At 37.2% G+C, this 14,030-nt stretch overlaps 2 protein-coding genes across 7 annotated transcripts in view; both read left to right on the top strand.

Annotated features, from left to right (window-relative positions):
* The window catches only part of LOC106645527 (uncharacterized), a 207,548-nt gene that overhangs the window by 152,950 nt on the left and 40,568 nt on the right, over window positions 1-14,030 (top strand). The window contains exon 7 of one of the 6 annotated variants that reach the window (XM_089590545.1): window positions 3,803-4,317. The exons of 4 other annotated variants lie outside the window; for them this stretch is intronic. In XM_089590545.1, the coding sequence (XP_089446671.1) occupies window positions 3,803-4,302 (500 nt within the window). In that variant the 3' untranslated portion in view covers window positions 4,303-4,317. Of the gene's footprint in view, window positions 1-2,806; window positions 3,247-3,802; window positions 4,318-14,030 lie in introns of those variants that run through there. One more of the 6 variants, XM_089590549.1, reaches the window with a different exon arrangement.
* LOC149375082 (uncharacterized) lies at window positions 6,711-8,272 on the top strand. The gene is made up of 2 exons (XM_089590558.1): window positions 6,711-6,741; window positions 7,781-8,272. The coding sequence occupies exon 2, from the start codon at window positions 7,807-7,809 to the stop codon at window positions 8,248-8,250; it is 444 nt and encodes a 147-aa protein (XP_089446684.1). The 5' UTR covers window positions 6,711-6,741; window positions 7,781-7,806; the 3' UTR covers window positions 8,251-8,272.

The following is a 14,030-nucleotide window of genomic DNA, read 5'->3' as shown; positions in this document are numbered from 1 at the left end:
TTTTTTTGTTTTTTACTTTCAATGGCTTTTATTTTTATCGTTTGAGTGGGAAATTGGTATTCAAAAGTCATAATATTAAAAAAAGTTACAATTTTTACAGTAAAACGTAAAACTGTACCGTTAATTTAATTACAATGATAATGTACCCTTGTAAAAATTAATCTACATAAATTAAAATCCATCAAAACTAAGCGTCAAGCTGTATTTTAACGCTCGACACATGGTAGTATTTTTAAATTAATTCAAGTGAGCGTGAGAATAAAATGATCAATTTCTCGCCGAATTTTAAGCAAAAATTGGAGGTAGCCAAGTATTAATAGAAAATACAGGTATGAATTGCTATTCGTCTTGAAAAATGATGTACGATTAATGGTCCTTGAAATAAATCACCAAGTTGATAAAAAAAACCAATCAAGTCTGTGGTACATTCCATTTTGCGCTTGTGCTCTTTCTAACGTACCCCAATTTATTCCTGTCCGCGTAACCGAAACAATGTGGGCGAATAGGTATATATACTTTCCAACTTCGCGTGTGAAAAACTGTCGCACCTCTCTTGTTCTTCACACGTGATTATCTGACAGCAAAAAACACACTTTTCCACTTCAGTCACAACACATTCGTAAACGATAACACAAAGTATGAAATTTTTAAGGGAAGACAAAAATGAACCTCTCAACCTCCCACACTGACTGTAAGGTCTTGAAAATGTCTCGGTCCGTGTTTCAGATCCACTTTCCTCGGAGACGGCCGTCACCTCGGACGAAGGACCACCGTTTGGTTGTCAGCGCTGTGGGCGCACCTACACTCATCGCTGCAATTTGCTGCGTCATCTACGGCTCGAGTACTCTCATATATACATTCTCACGCATATAAGAGCTAACCCGAGAACTTACCCAATGAGAGGAACTTGTGCCGGATCTTACGGATATTTTTCAGGTGCGGCGTCGAAGCTCAGTACCCGTGCTCCCACTGCGAGAAGCGCTTCAAGCATCGCCATCACCTACGCGATCACGAGCACGTTCATCTCAAAAGTAATGCGGTGTTTCCACCTGCTGTTCACGATCCGGCAGTTTTGGTGCACTTCAAACCCAAGGAGAAAAAGTAGAGAAAGATCAAATCGTAAAACGTACAACTGTTATATTTCTGCACGTCTCTTTGGATTAAACAAAAATACAAATTTCGTTTCATGTCTTTTTTTTTTATTTACACGAAAAATGTATACGATTAACGAGATTTTGTTGTTACAGGGGCGTGTAATTACTACAAATATACACACTATTACTTACAAAACCATCGTACACAAAATAATTGAAATAACGATAAATTAGAGATGCATTATACTAAGTAACACGAAGATGGGTTAGCTATATAAGCGTGCCAAAATTAATTCTAGTCCACGCTCTATAGAATTTTTGATAAAACTTTATCTTACGACCATAAAACTGTGTTGTGACTTACCGTCTTTTTTTTTTTTTTTTTTTTTTTTTTTAAGTTGAACCGATCCTACAGCACAACGAGAAAAAATAAAACTTTTTTACTCACTTTTATTCCTACGCTTTATGCTTGATAAGCACAACGATGTAAATTATGTAAAGTTGTAACGTCATTATAACCGTAGAAATAAACTTTTGTATAAATAACTCATTGTATGCTTTTTTTAACCAATGTTGCAGATAAAAAATTTTTTAAATTATTTTTTGTGTGTTTAAGGTTGTTTTTCCACAAAGTAAGTATCATGGCTGTAGACTAATATTTAATTTTTTAACTTAATCTTTGCACACTTGTACATATGAAAAAAACCACGGAATCAAAAAAAACTTGAGTAATATTTTCTCAAGTACATACAAAATTAATTTCTCTGCCAATTGGTCGTACGAATTTACACAATCAATTTCAGTGCCTACGGTGCATTTTTTACACTCTCAAATTATTGCATGCAATGGATTTTTTTTTCTCGCATCCGTACTAACGAAAGGTTAAAAACTTTTGTTTCAGCGAGTCAGCAGGTGTCGACTAATAATGTCCAAGACCGTTTCACGTGCCCGAGATGTTCGACGAGTTTCAACCGAAAAAACAATTTGCACAACCACCTTAAGTTTCAGTGCGGGCACTTGCCGAGATTCTCGTGCCCTTATTGTCCGTATTGTACAAAGCATTCCCCGAACGTGAGGACACATGTACGCCGACGCCACGTCGACAAAACTGTCTACGTCATAGACCTCATGCAACAGAACAATCCGATTTGAAGAAAATCATCATAAACAACTTTTTATAAACCCTATGGTATTAACTGTTGAATTAAGTTTTAAGAGCTCGAATAATACAATGGATAAGTACTTATTAACAGTGCTGTAGAAGTAACAAAATTAATTTCAAAAAATATATATTTTTTTACGCTAAATATCAAGACTGAGAGATGCATTATTGATTGTATGATTTCGATGGCCCATGGATATGTTGATTTATTTCGCAATAATCTAGAGTATGCTGCATTACCATTAGGTATAAGTCGATAGGAGTAGAAACCATATTTTTTAAATGTGTAAGAGGCAAATAAACATTAAAAAAACGAAAAAACCAGTAATCATGTTGCTGTTTCCCTTTTTTACACCCTTTTTTCCCCTCTTTACTAACATGTTTACAAAAGTTTAAAAAAAAGAAAGACTAATACGCATCAACGAATGTCACTAACTCTTTTGAAATGGTAAAAAAAAAAAAAAAAAAAAAAAAAGAAAAATCATCCTACCAGATCGTCGATCTTTTTCCGAGAGCAACGCTAAACCTCCTCGAATTGTTCCACTTGCAGATCACGAGTTCCACAACATATTCAAGCCCCTGATGTCCGGAGGGTACGTGTACGAGGGCCCGAAGGGCGTGTCGAAGGAACCCACCCTCGACCAGCTCAACTTCATGAAGCTCCTGAACCAGCAGCCGAAGCCACGTCCGTGGAGCATCCGAGTAAAGAACGAGGCCGAGCTCAAGCCAAAGGTGACGAAACGCCGGCACCGAAGGCTGGACCCCTTCTCGGAATACCTCAAAACGGTGGACCCCAATAAACCGTTGTCACTGGTGAGCGTGTCCCCGGTATCCCCGGCCCAGCGACACTTGAGCACACCGTCGCCGACCGTTACCAGCCCGGGTTTTGCTCTACCGAAGTCCACGGACTCGATTTTCGGCCTTCCGAGTCAGGACTTTAGGAGCGCCGAGTCACCCCACCGCTCCTCGAAATGAAGATATAGTCTTTGTATAGATGCTCGCTCGTTACCTTTGTAGCTTTTTATTTCTTACTATAAAAAATTATATTTATTTCTATGACAAACAAACAAACGATGCGCAGTACTCGAGTTTTTATTCCCGCAGTTTACGCCCCCAATGACGAAGCAATGTTTTTTACCTGCGGATAATTATATAGACACACGGGATGTAATTACTTTTTTACATGGTCAATGTTGATAACCAAAAATATGGCAGTTGAAAATAAATGTGAAGGTGAAAAAAAGACCAATAAATAAATAAATAAACATTGTACTGTGACTGTCTCTTACGTGTGTAATCCTTAGTGTAAGAACGTCTTGTTGAATAAATAAAAGTTTCTTTTTTTTTTTCTTTTAATTAAAAAATCCTTAATCATAAATTAGTGTTGATTGCTTATCGACTAACGATCATAGATGTATTAATTCTTCATCTTTGATTCTTTCCAATATTCTTTGTTACTAACTGGGATTGATCGGCTACTCTCTCGATCCGAAAAAAATGCCCATTTCGGCGGATAAAATCCTAAAACAAGGTTTTTCGCTTTCAGGCATCCCCTCCCCACCCTTGGATGTAAAAATCGAGCCAGTTTCCGAGGAGGAGAATCACGGAGATGAAATCGAGCCGAAATCCAAGCCGAGAAAAAATTACAGCCTCGAGCGGATGAAGATGTTCGAGGAGCGGCGCAACGGCAAGCGCCGGGTCATCCCGAATCGGCTGTACTTCGACGAGACCTACTCGTCCAAAGTTACCCCCAACACCAGAAAGTTTTACAATAAAGCGGACTACTTGCCAAAAAAGCAACCAACGTACAAGGAAAAGCCCTCGCCGGTGAAGGTGGACGAGAATGTGTGCTCGTGCCGCAAGTGCGGCAAGACCTTCATGCCCCGCTACCAGTGCCCGTTTTGCGATTACAGGTGCAAGTGGGTCAGCAACGTGCACTCGCATGTCAAGAGGGGACACCCATGCGAGGAGATCTTCGCACTTACCCTGTGGAACGATCACGTGTGCGTGACGAGCAAGCCCCTGGCCGAGCCTCGGCAGGATTGAGAAGGATTTTTTCACTTTGCTGGGTGGACGCGTACTTTTTGTCACACACGGGGTATAAAAACAAGGTTTAGGAGCGAACGACATCAGCTCCTGCGGGAAATTCATGTGCCTTGTTGTAACGTCGCGAGCAACTCTTATTGTATCTTCCACAGTTTTTGTTTGTGCGAAACCAAATATGATGTATTACAATGACCACCCACCTGGTTGTGTCCAACATATGTTTTGATGAATTTTGATGAGTAGTCCTTATCACCACTTGAAAACAAAAACGTATAAAAATAAATGTCCATTGCACTAACCCACTACCTGGTTTACTATAGAGAACGATAAAAAGTGCCTATTGCAGTAAAATATTTTTATAGGGCTAAGCAGTTGCCTGTTTTTATTTTGATAAAAGTTTTAGACTATGGTGGCTTGGTATCATACGTATTATTACTCCCAATAGAACAACAAACGGTATGTTGCTCAAAGTCCCCAGTCAGTTAATTTTCTCAAGGTTTATTTTTGTTAGTACTATTAATATTCTTCATTCTTTTTACCTTCACCATTATTATCTAATCAGCAGTTGTGCCTAGAAAAAAAAAAAAAAAAAAAAAAAAGTGCCAATTATATTTTTTGAAAAAATATTTTTGATTGGATTATTACTTATCTTTTAATAACATGTTCTTTTGCGTTTTTAAAATTATACACTGATATTTGATTATATTTCTGTTTGTTTACTATAGTTAATAGATTTAGCTCAACTCATTGTAAATCAATAAAAATGATCGTTATCAAAAAATAAAAATGTAAACATTTTTAACTACTGTTACCGTGTAAAATGTACAAAGTGTTTACACAATATGTGTGCTTACTTAAATCAATACTTGTGTAAAAAATATTTTTGTACAACTAATAAATACTGGAACAAAATGATTACCATTTTCTAATGATGTACAATTCACTTGAGTAAGAATAAAATAAATACTTTGTTATTTTATAAGCGTTACGTTTACTGAACATTGCAGTCTTGAAGAAATGACTGAAAACTAGATTCCCTTTACTTTTGTAACTATTGTGTACACGCATGACGCATTAAACAGAGTAGCAATAAAAAGTATTTTTTTCCCCCTTATTTTATACAAACAGTTTTAATTGTACTTGTCCTTCTTTTCAACTGTACAGTATTGACCAAACGAGCGGTGTCAGCCTCACCACACCTGCAACCATCGAACTAACCATGGTAAATTTTCAAATTTTCAGACTGGCTAAGATCCGTGACGCGGTTACCACCAAGCGCTCGCTCGAGCAGGTCCGAACAGCCCAGAAAACACCCGGGGGCGCGCACCAGTAAGCTCTTCCCGTGTCCGAAATGCCCCGCGGGCTTCTCCGAGAAAGGCTCGCTCACGAGACACCTCCGCTACGAGTGCAACCAATCGCCCAGATTCAAGTGCCCGTACTGCCCTTACCTCACCAAGTGGACCTCGTGCATCTACAACCACATTCGCGCGAAACACGACGGCCAGAAAGTCTATTGCGTCGACGTGAAGGCCGAGGAGGCTTGTATGGCAGGGAGGCGCAGCACCATGACTAAATCGTTCTGTAGTTCACGTTAAACTGTCAGCCAATTGGAGGCTCGTTTTTTTTTTCCCCAACTTTCTTCGGCGTGCACTAGAGAAGGATGTTTTTATTTTTTTGCACCCCCACGGAGTTGAAATGCACTTGAATTCCATCGTAACATCATCGGGGACGATTTTAATGTTTTCACGCAAATTTTCTGCACTTGATTGTATATGTATATTTCATCGTTGTATCGTTGTGTGTGACAATGCGATGTGCACCATGTCATTGTACGCAAGGAATTAACTGTCATTTCTTCTACTCACTGTTACAGAAATACCATATAACGCATCATGAGCAATGAAAAAAAAAAAATAAATAATAACAATAATAAATATATAAACAGCAAAAAATCGTCGCATCTTGTCGCAACCTCTTTTCCGACTAACAATAAGTAGTATAACGTCCCGTTGGCCGCTCCTCCGCCCGATCTAATGACGCGACATTTTATTTCAGATGCCAATTACTACTACATAGACGTGAACGACGAGAGTCTCGTGTACCAGCAGGGCACGAGCCGCGGCAGCAATTACTACGGGAGCAGAAGAAGACATGGGGCGAAGAGGGGCTCCGGGGAAAAAAAGTACTTCTGCCAGAGGTGCCCCGCCGCTTTCGCGCGTAAGGGCTGCTTCACCAGGCACCTACGCTACGAGTGCATGCAAGAGCCCAGATTCAAGTGCCCGTACTGTCAATTCCGCAGCAAAAAGACCTCCCACACTTATCGACACGTCCGCGATAATCACGTGGGAGAGAGGGCCTACTACATCGACGTCATGAAACTTCGGATGGACCAAGTGTCCGTTGTTTAGTTAGGATATTATTCTTTTTCAGACATTCACGGTACTTTTTGTCATTATCGTTCGTAGACATAGTTATTTGGTTCGTAGTTTTCAGGTACAAAACAAATTATTGTCATTATTATGTATGGTATTTTTTGCTCGTTCGATGTATGGTATTTTTTGGATTTTGTCGTCATTATTAACAATCACCGAAGGGTATAGATTTTTAAGCAGGAATCGAGGGGGAAAAAGCTCGAGTGAGTGTCTTCAACTCAAGTTGGAGGATTTGGTCATAAGGGAATTTTCATCAGGAGTATTGTGTCTCACTTTTATTCGTCGTGTTGAAAATGATTTGTTGAAATTAAGAAAAACTGACTTTTTGTGACAAATTTTTAGTTCGACACGTGTGTACGTACGTGGTATTACACGAGGTGAATAACACGTTGAAATCCATTCTTTCAATGTCTTTCAAATTAATCAAGGATTTAATTGTACTTTTAGCACTAGTGATATCCACTTGAATTGTATAAAACGATTTGTTGAATGAAAAAAAGGCTTTATTCAATCAGTTGGACAAACTTGAAAGGAATCTTTATGTATATAAAAATATATATCGTTGTATGTACGTTACATTAAAAAATAGCACGCCGGTTTGTATGAATAAAAACATTCAAGCAATTGAATATAAAAATGTGTTGATTTTGTTGCTCTGGCTGGAATATCTCCATGTAAACGTATACGAATTTGGTAAGTTACACGAAATTACGATTTCCCAGATAGTACATTCAGATTTTTCAACTCATCGTGCATGTTTTATGGTGTTTTACTTTACTCTGTCTACAAAATAACGGTTTGTAAATGATCTTTTTCCATAAATTATTCGATAATTCAATGTCAATAGCGCACATAAATTCCAACATGTTTTCGTTTTGTTTTGAAAAAAAAGTTTATCAACCCCAACCCCCCGATATTTTTGTAAAATTCGACAAAAGTAACAAAGCACCTCCAACTTAACCCATGCACTGCACAACACGATGGCCATAACCAATAACTTCTAAAATTTCCCGACTGACCTTCAAAATGTAATTTTCTCCTTTCAGACTGGGAGCTGTTTGCCTTTTCCGAAATGGAGCACCTCGAAGTCAGCCTGGACTTGGTTAACCCGTGCGCCACCGTCGACCCGTACCATCCGAGCAAGCACATGGCCGCAAAAACGAAACTCCGCGGGGCAGGCGAAAAGCCGAACTTCGAAAAATCCTTCCCCTGCCCGAACTGCAAGAGCGTGTACAACCGTCACGACAACCTCACCCAACACCTGAAGTACGTGTGCAACAGGAAGCCGCGTTTCTCCTGCCCGTACTGCAATTACGTGACCAAACGCACGTACAACGTTTACGGCCACATACGCACGCGACACGCGGGCGAGCAGGTCGCTTACGTCGATCTCAAGGACTCGAACAATTTGGTCACACCCCAAAACAACGCCCGTGGGGTCGGCGAGAGGAAGCCGGACATCGCGAGGGATCTAGTCGCCCCAAAGCAGGAGGATGCGTTTCAAGATGCCGGCTAAGCCTACACTTTATTTTTTTTTTTTTTTTTTTTTGCCCACCTTTTCGCGATGACTCATCGACGTTGCTTGACTGATGTGCTATTTCTTGCAATCAACGAATCTAGTCTTATTCATGTATGTTCGTACCTTTGACAAACTCACCGGCTGCCCACTGTACGAACTTATTTCACCAAGTCAGAGATCGAGTGTTTTGTCTGACAATTTTACCGTATGTTGTGTGTTGCTTGCTGTCCATTGTTAAGTTATTGGCTATGTTTTTTTATTGCGTGTCATAAGTATAATGTGAATCAGTAGTGATACGAATCTTTTATCGAAGTGGCAAAAAAAAAAAAAACAGCTTTGATCAATAATATCGACATTTTTTCTTTGTTGCAATGATGAAAAAAAAAAGGATGCGAGGTTTCGATACAGATCTCGGCAGAAAACAACTTTAAAAATCTCTCATCTCCAACCTGATTCGAATCCGCGACTCACTCAATTGAGCTGCGATTGCTCTTGGTTTTTCATCATGATTAAATTTTGATATGATAATCGCATTAAAATTACGTAGTGTTAGATCACTTTTACAAAATACTCATCATTCAAATTTCAAATTTCAAATCACGAATTTTAAACGAGTGGAAAAATTTCCAGTTCATATTTACACGAGAAAATCAAAAGGTTTGTGGTTGAGCATGTTAACGTCATTGCAATTCACCAATACCGTTTAAATATACAAAACAACGATTATTCCGTTCATTCCAGTGTGTAAATTTTAAACAATTTTTTTTATATTCATTATACGTAATAAAGTTATTCAGTATTAAATGCAAGACAATTTTTTTTTTTTTTCAATTCCCATGCCCATATTTCAATGTTTGGAATTTATTCTTCCCTCTCATGCGAACAATTATTTAACTTTCAATTTTTTTTAACATAAAAAAATTCTAAGAATCGATTTTTTTAGTTAGCACATTTAGTATGTAATACATCTAGTTATTAGTATAAATTATCATATTTCTGTTGTAAAGAAATATAGCATACAGAAATGATTTGAAATGACTGTAAGCCACAACATCATTTTTTCACAACAATTGAAACAGAACAAAAAAAAAGAAAAAAAAGAAAAATCACAATAAAAAAACGTATTTTAATGTGAAAAGTCAAAATTATTGAAGACAAAAAAAAAATTTTTTTTTTAAATATTTTAAATAAATAGCAGGATATGTTGACGCAAATACCTGATTTTCGAAAGCAAAATGATATCCTAACTTATGTATATTACGTTTACCCATACAATATGATGATAAATAAATAGAAGAAATATATTAACGTTTGTCATTTCGAGAACGCCATCCTGATAATATGCAGAATACATGACTATGGTCAACAACACAGCACCATCTCAGCTGCATTGTAAATAATATGAAAATAACTCGTTTATCTAAAATAGTATAACACTACGCCTCACATGTATCGGTATTATCGTTATTTCACCAAAAGGTATGTACTTATTATCTTCAAAAGAAATGTACATCTAAGGAATCAAACTAAATGTATATGCATCATGCTGATGATGAATTTTTTTTTTTTCAGATATCGAGACGCACTGCACAATTACCGTGGTCTTCTACAAGTCGAGTGGACTTCCACGCATTTGTCAAGAGAGCTATAATAAAAAAAAGCTATACCAGTTTCCAATTCATCGACTCTTTCCACTGTATGCCAATTTTTCCTTCACAAGTTAAACATGTACATTTTTTTTAATGGCCAACAGGATGATCATAAATGATACAAATGTAATAACAGTTTTATCTGTAAGAAAAATTAAATCTTCCAAATTTTCATGTGGTTAAATCACGGACATAGTTGTAATGGACATTTTTGTACCACTGAGTTATGTTAGAATATTAACAGTTAGATCTATAAGTACGCAGGATAATAAAAACATAAAAACATTGTTGATTGATTGTTTGATATTTTAAATCAAGTGTCAGTGAGTAGTATTGGTATTAGAAATTGGAGTGAAAGTAGAATACTTATATCTCGTAGTTTATCCGTAGTGAAAAATCTCTTACTTTCTTCATCCTTTTCAAAGATCCGTCCATCCACAGTTTCTAGATGAGATTAAAATGCACATAAGAAAAAAAAAAAAAAAAAAAAAAAAAAAAAAAAAAAAAAAAAGAGGAAAACATGGCGCTAACTTTCGTAACGTGTTAACTTTCAGATCCACTATGGCTAGGCGGAGACATTGACTCGGAAGATGACCAGTCACCGGTGGATCAATTGCCCGTGAAAACCGAAGGTAAAAAGGGCACTTACGTGTGTACAAACTGTAAAAATAAGTACAAGCATCTCGTGACCCTCAAACGGCACGTAACCTTTGAGTGCGGCAAGCCGCTACGGTTCGGCTGTCCGTACTGTAAGTACCGCTGCAAGAGACAATCCAGTGTTTACGACCACCAAAGACGAATGCACAAGTATCGGAGTATCGGAAATGTCATTGATTACCTGGACTAACACTGGGCCGTTGAACAATTTTTTTTTTCCCTACCGATGTGTACTTTCATGTGGTTTTGGAAATAAAAAATGAAGAAAAATAATTTCATGATAATTGTCAATCACGCAGATTATTGCTGCTCCTCAAACAATGTAGCATTAACATTACACATTATTTGTACTTGATCACCCGCTTATAGCATAGGTACGACTAAATTACAAAATACCACCCATCACGTACATATTTATGTATGTATGTTAACGAAGCACCGCAATTCCGTCTAACAATCCCAAATGACAAAAAAAAAAAAAAAATAAATAATAATAATAAAAAATAATAATAATGGTAACACACGCACATAAAGAAAAATAACAAAAATAATGATAACATGAACAATACAGGCTTATGAAAGAAAATTTCTAGGTTACTATGATGACATGCAGCAGCACTACGACCACAATTACCAGATCGAAGTTATCCCGGAAGCCAGTGTAAAAAAGTACTCCTGCCAATGCGGCAAGTCTTACAAGCATTTGCGTAATCTCGATCGCCACAAGAGAATCGAGTGCCTCCAACCTGCGAGATACTGCTGCAATTACTGCAGCTACCGCAGTAAGCACAAAAGCGACATCATTAAACACCTCGTTCGGATGCACGGTGGTAGAAAGAACGATTTTTATTACGATGACAACTAACTGACACCATGAGACTTTCTGTGGTAGTGAATTCAAGTTTTGTTTTTTTTGTTTTTTTTGTTTTTTTTTTGTACATAAAGTTTGTAGCCAAATGTTGTTAGAGTTGCTAGAAAATGTACATTCGTAGCAATTTATCGGGTAACGGGATGTAATGATGATATGTTTGTGCCTGTGATTTCTACAATTTTAAGAATGTTTTAAACATCAGATTAAAGGTAGCGCTGTAAATAACAATAAAAAACAGAAGGAAATAAATATCAATCCAAACTAACAGTTGATTTATTTATTTGCCTCAACCTCGTGTGCAGTACCTACAGACTTTGATATCGAAATCACAAAAAAAAAAAAAAAACTTTACGCAAGCACACGTCAACTTTATAGCATCTCCGTTTCATTTCTTATTCTAACACTTTGATTTTTTTTTTTTTTTTTCATTCCAGATTATTATCAAATGTACGACACGTTCCAAACCGCGTCGGCTTATCAAGTGGTACCGAGTCAAGAGCTGCTCGTTCACATCGACAGATCGATGAACCCCAGTAAGACAAACGTGTGCACGCGCTGCGGAAAAGCTTACTATCACGTGCACCACCTGATGCGGCACGCGAAATTCGAATGCGGCATAAGTCCGAGGTTCCGGTGCTTCTACTGCTCCCATCGAAGCAAACACAAACACGATCTCAAGAAGCACATCGAAAGCAAGCACAAGAGCAAGCCGGTGCATTACTACGTTGATTGATACGATACCTATAGGTGTTGGCTGGTTTATGCAATACTTAATGTGTACTTGGCCGAAAATATCATTTAACATTTTGTTGCCCTAAATTACGAAAAAAGTAAAATTTATTTCAAATATTAAAATTTAAGTCGTTATTTTTTAGCCATTTTACAAAAAAAAAAAATTCTTACCAGTGCAGGACCTTCCTTAAACTCCTTTCTCGTCATTTTAATGGATATCATGGATAATTATTTTTTTAATGGAAATTTTAACAAAATTGAAACAAGTTTAAAGAGAAGCTGAAATGCCGATGCAAACGAAGTTTCCACTTGACCGTTCATATTAGAAGGCACCATCCCAGTGTGGAGGAAAATAAGCGTCTCTCTGTCAAAAAAAAAAAAAAAAAAAAAAATCATCCATGTGATTTTTCGATAACTCCAAATTAGCAGCTAATTCTGATTTTGTTAATATATTTATTTTAAACGTATGTTGTACATTAAAACAACCTTTTTAGCTGTTGTTACTACCGATTTTCTTTTGCGATCCTCTACTATATATCATTTTACCTTTTGATGACTGTAACAATGTGATAAAAAAAATTCAAGTTTTTATTAATGCACGGAGTTATGATTAGACATTTTTTCCAACAAAATCCATTCGTACCCACTTAAAGCTCATTATGACGTTTAAATACTCAATGTTCGTCGTACTATAGAAATCGATAATATATCATTGAATTTTTTAACACACTTTTCGATGTAATGTCCATTTTAAAGTTCCGATTTTGTCAACAGGTCTATAAAGAGATCACTAAGATATGGAACCCCCATATCGACGCCATGGTAGAAGAAAAAAAAAAAAAAATACCTTAACTTTTAACACATGGAATATTTTCAATCTACACTGTGTACACCAGCACAGTACTTGTTTAACTTTTTATTTAAAAAAAAAAAAAAAAAAAAAAAAAAAATGCTGTCGATTTTCTTACGACCAATCAAGCACACAATGAATTAGTACTTTTCTCCCTTATAATAGTGTGATTGTTGTCTGTGATGATAAAAAAAAAAGCAAAGAAACTGTCCCAGTTCACAACTAACCACCTCGTTTGCCTCTACTTCCAGATCCGTTGTTCATCACTCCCGACTACAATGTCATTCTTCCGGCATTCAGCGATCAAACTTTGGCAGCCGAGCCCGTATTTTTGCAGCAAATGCAAAACACCTGCAACAGGTGCGGGAAATCCTATAAGCGCTTTTGTTCGCTGAAACGCCACCGGATGTACGAATGCAACAAACCTCGACAATTTGCCTGCGAGTACTGCCCTTACATGGCCAAGTATCGGACGCATCTGATAACCCACACTATCCATCGGCACAAGGATCGCGCCGCAAGTCCGAATTTCAATTTGCCTCGTCCCAGGAAAAAAGTCTAAAAGACCGGAACAATTCAGTGGATTTGCGCCAAATTTTAAACATGTTTAGATGATTCAAATAGTTATCGAGACTTTTTTTTTTTTTCTTTTTTTTTTTCTTCAATTCTTATACTCGCTGTGAAACATATTGTATAATTCATTGAACGATTTAATAAAAACACCTTCAGTACTCGGTTTCGCCGCCTTTTTTTGTTATCAAACCCTCAAGCTTCTCTTGTGCAATTATTCTGGCAAACTCGATGAGACAATTTCAACCGTCACATGTCGAATTCGTACTTGCACTAGAATTTATCACCGTTTGATGAAAAGCGTTTTATAACCATAGAAATTTTTTTGTTTGTTGTCCTATATACATTGTTTCTCGAGATTGATGTGGTTTGTCACTTATGTGAAAGATGAAATGTCTGATTTTGGTCGATTGATTTCATATGAAGAACCAATTTTGAATGTTTTTCT

Source organism: Copidosoma floridanum, unplaced genomic scaffold (assembly GCF_036245765.1).
Source record: "Copidosoma floridanum isolate Cflo_tuat_1 unplaced genomic scaffold, Cflo_Japanese_pri ptg000012l, whole genome shotgun sequence".
Taxonomy (NCBI): domain Eukaryota; kingdom Metazoa; phylum Arthropoda; class Insecta; order Hymenoptera; family Encyrtidae; genus Copidosoma; species Copidosoma floridanum.
Note: the sequence above shows the minus strand (reverse complement) of the source record. Positions and strands in the feature narration are given on the sequence as shown.